At 33.2% G+C, this 8,932-nt stretch overlaps 1 protein-coding gene across 1 annotated transcript; it reads left to right on the top strand.

The window, feature by feature from the left end:
* The first annotated feature begins 7,368 nt into the window (after nt 1-7,368).
* On the top strand, nt 7,369-8,100 carry LOC130956759 (uncharacterized). The gene has a single exon (XM_057883752.1). It carries the CDS (start codon nt 7,369-7,371, stop codon nt 8,098-8,100), a length of 732 nt encoding a protein of 243 aa, XP_057739735.1.
* Nucleotides 8,101-8,932: the final 832 nt, after the last annotated feature.

Here is an 8,932-nt window from a genome sequence, read left to right as displayed (position 1 = left end):
GACTTATCCAATTTAGCATTTATAACAATAAATAAGATCACCATTATATAAATCATTTAATTTGAAATAGTATAATTTGTGATTATAATTAATATATGTATTTCTCATAAAGAAATTAGGAAATTAAAATAATTTCTTAATAATCTCCTACTTGGGTTATACATATATTCTTTATTGACATAATCACATCTTATAAACTTTATGCGCGCATCTGAATGCTATTTTCCTTATTACTTTAACAATCTAGTCCGTCTCATACATTAGATTTGGAATTATCGCAGCTTTTATCACATTAAATATCGTGACTAAACCACGACAATCACCATCCTAATATACTTAATAACATAGATCAAATTTGGATGAGTAATATAGAAATTATATGCCAAGTGATCTCATGCATGTCTATTTCCAGCTGGTCCAACTTTAAAATTTTATTGAGATCAAACACAAAAAAATATTGCAAAATGAACATTTCACATAACATGAAATAAACCACCAACTTAATTCTATAGAAAAATAATTCAATATCTGTCATAGAACATATAGCATAAAATAAACTCCCACTAAACCAAGACATCACAAATATTAACACCCATCCAAGCAGTGTGCTCATGAGAGACTTTAGGGATCAATCCCTTAGTAATGGGTCTACTAGCATATGCTCTGTTCCTATGTGTCCTGTGCAAATATGTTTTTCTTAAACTTTCTCCTTGACAAATAAGAACTTGATGTCTATATGCTTCAATTTTGTAAAGCTCTTATTGTTGTCGGAGTATAGTACTGCTGACTTATTGTCACAAAATATCTTTAATAACTTTTCAATGTCATTTACTATACGAAGCTCAGTGACAAAGTTTCACAACTATATGTCATGAAATCAGAATCAGAGTACCCAATGATCTCCAAATTTTTTCTAATCTCCGATAAGTAAGCATGTAATCCTTTGTTCTCTTTAGATAACGCATTACTCGTTTAACAACTATCCAATAATCTATACCTGAATTGCTCAAGTATCTACCCAACACTCCCACTATAAATGATATATCGGGACGTGTGTAGACTTGAGCATATATTAAGCTCCCTAGTGCTGATGCATAAAATTTATCATGCATTGTTGTCCTCTCAAGATTATTTTTAGGGCATTGCTTGAGATTGAACTTGTCTCCTTTAGCTACGGGTGTGTCCATTGGTCGACAATTTTTTATGCCATATCTATTTAAAATCTTTTCGTTATAGTTCTTTTGTAATAATCTAAGAATACCTTGAGAGTGATATCTTAATATCTCGATTCCTAATACAAAAGAGGCATCACCAAGATCTTTCATTTCAAATTTATTCGATAGAAATTTTGTAGTTTCATGCAACAAGCCTATATCGTTACTGGCAAGTAGAATGTCATCAACATATAAAACCAAAAAAATTATTTACTCCCACTGAACTTGCGGTATACACATTCATCTATAATATTTACCTCAAAACTATATGAGGTAATGACTTGATTAAACTTATGATACCATTGTTGGGAAGCTTGTTTGAGACCATAGTTGAATTTTCTCCTTTCTCTGTTGGATCTCCTTCATGTCACTTCTTGAAGTTGTTGAGCTTGCTGTATGGATTAGGATTGAGGAGGATTCTCATTATTTTCCTGTGCTGCAGTAGTATCGTGAGCAACAACGATATTTTCATTGTTCTCTTGTACTGTAACTGGATCTATAGTATGATTCTCATTGTGCTCTTGTACTATAACTGTATCTTGAACAATAATAGGTACAAAGACCTGATCATTATCAGTTATAAAATCCTCATCAAAAGCAACATTCCTAATATTTTTTCCCTCCAAACTTAACATCCTCAAGAAATCTTGCATTTTTCGTTTCAAAAATAGACCTTGATGCAGGATTGTAAAACTTATACCCTCGTGAATGCTCAGCGTAACCAACAAAGTAGCAAGTAATTGTTCTTGAGTCCAATTTTCTTTCATGTGGCCTATAAGGTCACGTCTCAGCTGAACATCCCCAAATATGCAAATGCTTTATATTAGGCCTTTTTCCAATCCAAATTTTATAAGGGGTTTTGTTAACTACTTTGCTTGGCACCTTATTAAGGATGTAACATTGCAGTCTTTAAGGCTTCTCCCTAGAGTGATTCAAGCAAGGAAGTATGACTAATCATACTTCTCACCATGTTCTTAAGAGTTCGGTTCCTTCGCTCTGCAATACCATTCATGTTAGGTTTGCCTGGCATAGTGTATTGCAGAATAATACCACACTCCTCTAGAAAAAGAGCAAAAGGCCTGGGACGTTACTCACCTGAACCGTCATATCTTCCGTAGTATTCACCACCATGATTAGATTTGACAACTTTAATTTTCTTTCCAAGTTGAAGTTCAACTTTAGCTTTGAAAGACTTGAAAATATCCAAGACTTGGGACTTTTTATGAATTAAATATAGATACCCGTAACGAGAGTAATCATATATGAACGTAATAAAGTACCGTTGTCCATTCCAAGAGATAGTAGGGGATGGGCAACATATATCGGTATGTATCAGTTTTAAGACATATTTAGTTCTCTCAACTCCTAATTTCTTTTCGTTTGTCCTTTTTTCCTTTATGTACTCAATGCAAACTTCAAAGTCCGCCAAATTTAGGGGTCCAAGAATTCCATTTGATACGAGCCTCTGAATTCTTTGTTTAGAGATGTGACCTAGGTGTTTGTACCATAATGATGCCGAATTCTCATTTAGTTTTTGTTTTGTACCTGCTTGCAGTATTTCATTATTATGAAAATTCAAATCAAGCCTATATAGATTATCTACCAAAGGACCAGAGTAAATATTATTCGAATTATAAAAGAGACTAACTTTATTATTTCCGAACAAACAAAAAATAACCTGATTTGTCCAAACGAAAAATAGAAACCAAATTATTTCTAAATGATGGTACATAAAATATCTCTAATAAACCCAAGTAAAATCCACTCGTGGAACATAATCTAAAGGTTCATATAGCTTCGACTCCAACTATATTGCCGTCTGCCACATAGATGTATCTTTCAGCATCACTTGGCGGTCGGCTCCATAGGCAATCCTGCATAGTAACACTTACATGAGTAGTAGCAACTGAATCTACCCACCAAGTATCAACAGGTGTATAACTTAAACTAGCCTCAGACAAACGAAAGTAAGAATTATACCCTTCTTTACACGCCAAGTGACATATTTGGTACAATCCTTATTTATGTGTCCCACCTTCTTACAGAAGAAACAGGTTGAAGCTTGATCCTGTTTCTTTGTCTTTTTCTGCTTAGAAGGTGCATCCGCAGTAGTATTACGCTTTCTTTTATACTGAGAAGATGAAACCATATGAGCACTTTCAGTCTTTTCTTGCTGCAACCTCTCTTCTTCTTGCACACAGTGAGATATAAGCTCATTTAGGGATCAAATGTCCTTCAGAGTGTTATAACTCACTTTGAATTGCCCAAAGTGTGCAGGGAGATCAAAATGAAATGCACGAGTAAATTTTCAGACAACTCTAACTTTAGTGCTTTCAATTTTGAAGCAAGATGATACATTTCCATAATGTACTCCCTTATGTTTCCTTTACCTTTATACCTCATGGAGACAAGTTTGCTCAAAAGGCTACTTGCCTCTGCCTTTTCATTCCTAGCTAAAAATTTTTTAACATCTTTCAGGAACTGTTTAGCATCTTTATCCTCAGTAATTGAGCCCCGAGCCTCAGGAATTGAGCGCTTCATGATCATAATTTTTATTCGATTGGATCTCTCCCACTTCTCTATTTTAACCTCACTTAGATTTTCTAGAGTGGAAGTGGGTTTCTCCTCTCGAAGAGCTATATCCAGATCCATACAACTGAGGACAATCTCCACGATATCCTTCCAAACTTTAAAGTTTGAACCATTCAGCATAGGAATATTGCTAATTTGTGTAGAAACATTGGTAGCTGAAGCCATAGTTTCTAGATTAGAACAAAAGGAACATGCAGTAAACATTAGTTAAATAATGGGAAGAAATCCATATTGGGATATCTAGAACAACATTAATTTTCAATTGGATATAAAAATTAACGGTAAGTGATACTCTCATTGCAATAATCAAATATTGTCAAAATTCCTGTCACACATTAAGCTTTTCTTTGGACCGACTAAATGTGCACATGAAAACTTAAACTTCGCAATCTATTTATTACTGCATATATTTTCTATTAATTGGCCAAACAATAACCTTCCTTTGAGCCGATTATTGACCGCATAATTAATAGAAAATAAACAAAAGTGTGCAATGCTTATTATTTGGCCAAACAATAAATTTTGTTGGGGTTAATTATTATCCGCATAAATAATAAAAATTACTTTATTCTTAATTAGTTACCCAAATATGTATTTATCATCAATATGTGTATATAATTTGGCCAAATATAGACCTTCTTTTGGGCTGACCAATATTCGTATGAATTACATATTACTATATTCTTAATGTTTTAAATAAATCAATTTTCATAAAAGAGGCTACTTTGACAGCATAATGTTCAATCAATTTATTCCAAAACCAAATCTTGATAAGATAGGTGGGTATAATAATCCAAATTGTTAATAGTTTTCTTATGTAGCAATTAAAAAAATATTTAAATCGTAAAAGAAATTAAATCTTAATGGTACCTTTTCAGACCTTACAAAAAAAGACATAATTATAACTGTTCAACGAATTCATATGCCAAAATTTTTTTTAATCCATTAAAATTAGAATCAATCATTATAATTCAATTCACACAAAACAAAAAAAATAATGAATTTGCCAAAAGAATGAATCCATATAGAATGGTATAAAAAGAGATAAACAAGCAAAGAACTTTTCTTTTCTTTAAAAAAAACTGGATTCATATTCACAGGTTAAATCATGATGCATACAAAAAACTTTATAGTAACTATGTTTTTCATGTACTATTTGTGTATTCTTTATACACTCTTTATGTACTTTTTCAGCTTTATTAATGTGCTACACAATCCAAAAGCAGCACATATTTGAATCTAATTTCACAAACTTAAATTAAGATTCAAATTCAAATTCAAATTTTTTTATAATTTCTTAATAATTTAATCATAGATGTTCTGATACTACTTATTGAAATTTTTTTAGAATTTCTTAACTCAAAGATTATCTATGTTAAATCATTAAGAAAGAAAATACTTGAATGCGCCTGAAGTCATAAACATGAATCATGATTGGAAGAGTATGGATTTTGTGGTTCTTTCGATCTTCCCCAACCAAAATTTTTTGTATTTCTAGGCGGTTGAATTGCAACTTCTCTTATGGAAAAAGAGTTGCTTAGGCAGCTTTGGTATATTGGAGAGCGAAACCCTAAAGGCTAAAGACATTATTTATATTTGAGCATAGCATCCATTAAACCCTAAAACCCAAATAAAATAGTATCTAAAATCCAAAAGATAATATATCTAAAATCTAAAAGATAATTATCTAAAGTCCAAAAGATAATATTCGGTTATATTCTCATTTAATCTCAAATCAAAAGTAATTATAATTTATTCAATTTAGTATTTATAACAATAAATAAAATTACCATTATATAAGTCATTTTTTTTGGTGACTCATTATATAAGTCATTTAATTTAAAATAACATAATTTATGATTATAATTAATATATATATTGCTCATAAACAAATTAAAAAATTAAAATAATTTCTTAACACATCACATGTGTCACTTAACCTATTAAGGTTTTGGAATTAAGAGGTTAAAATTAAATTTTATAGCCACTTTTATTTTAAGTTTTGATGAATGAATTTTTTTTAATTTTTTAAAAAAAATTGAATATAAATAAAAGATATAAAATAATTTTTTTAACTATTATATCAAAAAATTAAATTGAGATAGATAAATTTTTTTTTCCGTATCACCTCCACGGAGCTGTAAGTACTAAGTAGTATGTTATACGAACTATATCAATGAATGTCATGATGATCTGTCAAAAAAAAAACAAGAATGTCATGATGTAGGGATACTGTTACCAAGAATAAATGCACAGTAACATGTACTATTGAAGTAGTAAGACCCGCGCGATTGATATAATAACTTGTTGAGACTTTTAATATGAATGTTTATTCTAGGGAGTTTCGCACTGTGGGCGTGGTGTTTAATTGTCAACTGGGTGTGTGTGACTACTGATTATGTGTACACTAAAATATTACCACCTGTATTACTTGGAATGAGCCATGAAAGAAGAATATACCAATTTAATTGATTAAATAAATATAAGTAAACCAAAGGACATTTCGTGGCAATTTCATATATGTTATCCATCGATACTTAATAAAACATTGATTTAGTTTCTTGTTTCCGTGGTCTAATTATACAGATGCTATCCGGACCCAAAAAAAAAAAAAAAAAACAATTATACTGATGCTATTTTATAATTTATAATATATTTAAAATGGGTGAAATTTAAAAGTTAAAAGCAATAAATAAAGGGTTTCAAAATCTATTATTAAAAAATATAATAAACTAATTTTTAATTAATAAATATTAACTAACTTTAATTAGAATTATAATTTAAAATATTAAAATTGAGAGTTTATAATTTAATGTCTATCATTTAAATAAATAAAATAATCTAAAAAAAGTTAATTGATATTAATTAAAAATAATGATTTAATATTATTTATTTAATAGTTGATTTTTTCACCAAATATTTTTATATCATATCTTTGACAAATTTTAAAAAAAGTAATGTCTAATTTGATTTTGAAATTTTTAATGTTCGTTCATATAGCTTCTTAACTTTTAAAAATGATCAAATTAGTTTCTGATTTTATAAAATATATATTTTTATTCGTTTTTAATTCAACTGTATTAACACAATGCTAACAAAAACATTAAAGTATCAATATAATATCTCTAACGATAGAGTGATTTGGTACAATAGAATCAAATAAATGACTTAAATTAGTTAATTAATTTTAGGGTAAAAAATCAATATAAGCCAATGCCATCTCAAATTGACGTATATAAGCCAAACTGAAAATTTTTTCAGCAATGCGCAGGATCAATTATTTATATAATTCGAACCAGTACGGTTCGAACTGCATATGAGAGTAATTTGAACCAGGGCAGTTCGAATTACCTTTTGAATTGTCTTCATAAATCGAACCAACTAGGTTCGAACCTTGGCTTCAAGTAATTCGAACCAGGGAGGTTCGAATTATATAGAGAGCGAACCAGGCTGGTTCGAATTAAGCAAAACATAAATCGAACCGGGCCGGTTCGATTTAGTGGGACTCAGTGGCCTATATAACCGGCCTAAACGTGAGTTGATTCTGAGTAGAGGGAGTAAGATGGCTAGTGAGGAGAGTTTTGTTGTTTTGGTTCACCACAGAGGATCCATTAAGAGGAAAACTCGTTCCGGAGTGAAGTTCACAGATAAAGATCCTCTCTGTATTGTCGTAACTCCTCGGACGAGCTATGACGACCTTGTTAGATCGGTACTGATGAAGCTCGGTGTGGAAGATGCGAAGCGGGTGAAGAAGTTTTTCTATCGCATTCCAGTCACGGTGCTCCAGGATTCCGTGAAGTATGATTGTTTCACGATCAGTAGTGATGAGGACTTGCAGGTAATGTTTCTTTGTCAGCGGCAGTTTCCAGAGGTCAGGACCCCAGAGTTGTTGGCAAAGCTGGTTGATGTGGTATCCAACTCAGGGGGTTCGAACCGGAATACCACCACTTTAGCCACACAAGCCGGTTCTAGTTCCCGGCCTGCCGTTGCTTCTTCCTCCGTCCCTGTCTACCAGCCAGTGGTCCAAGCTGTCGCCTCCCCGTCTTTTGCTGTTGATCTCAATGGCAGCGTTGGTGAAGACGTACGTTCAAGGGAAAATCTGCCGAATGATTTACTCGGCGTCGCACCACTTGGCGTTGGAGACGGAGTGTTGGGTGATGCAGATGTGGATGACGTCGAGCCGGATATGATTGATGATGACAGCGGCGATGATATTGGAGCGACTGAGCCTGCATTGGCACGGGTGGTTCTAGCACTGGCACACAGCAGTATCCACCACATTTTTCCTCTTTGAACTTGGATGCCATGAGGCAGGAGGGGGTTTCTGGGCACTCTGTTGGATTCGGAGCTAGAGATGCGGAAGGGACTGCTGGTCTGACAGAGTTCCAGGTTGGTCAGCAATTTCAGAATAAAGATGAGGCCCTTCTAAGTGTGAAGACGTACAGCATCCGGCGAGGGGTACAGTACAAGGTAGTGGAGTCCGATCATCGCCGGTATGTGGGCAAGTGCTCCGAGTTTGGGAATGGGTGCACCTGGTTGATTCGGCTGAGTCTCCAGAAGCGCAAGGGCATTTGGGAGGTCAAACGGTACAATGGACCTGAAGTACCTCGGGATGCACAACCTGAAGTACCTCGGGAGTGCTGTACGGCATCCAGATAAACTGCACAGAAAAAACCACTAACAAAAACCACTTACATATACCACTAACATAAACCGCTTGCATAAACCACTCACAAAAACCGCTAACATAAACCACCAACATAAACCACTAACACAAACCACTAACATAAACCACTAACATAAACCACTAACAAAAACCACTTACATATACCACTAACATAAACTGCTTGCAAAAACCGCTAACATAAACCACCAACATAAACCACTAACACAAACCACTAACATAAACCACTAACTTAAACCACTAACATAAACCACTAACTTAAACCACTAACTAAAACCACTAACATAAACCAACAACATAAACCAACAACATAAACCACCTACATAAACCACTAACATAAACCACCATCTAACCCACATGCAAAACCACTAACTCGCAAATACCGCTACAATCAGAAATATTTCCGTACTAACCTCGTCGTTGATGACGCCGGCTATATGAG

Source organism: Arachis stenosperma, chromosome 10, assembly GCF_014773155.1.
Source record: "Arachis stenosperma cultivar V10309 chromosome 10, arast.V10309.gnm1.PFL2, whole genome shotgun sequence".
Lineage (NCBI taxonomy): Eukaryota > Viridiplantae > Streptophyta > Magnoliopsida > Fabales > Fabaceae > Arachis > Arachis stenosperma.
Note: the sequence above shows the minus strand (reverse complement) of the source record. Positions and strands in the feature narration are given on the sequence as shown.

What these genes read in the sequence shown, in the direction of transcription:
- LOC130956759 (XM_057883752.1), top strand. Translation starts at nt 7,369, where the DNA reads ATGGCTAGTGAGGAGAGTTTTGTTGTTTTGGTTCACCACAGAGGATCC.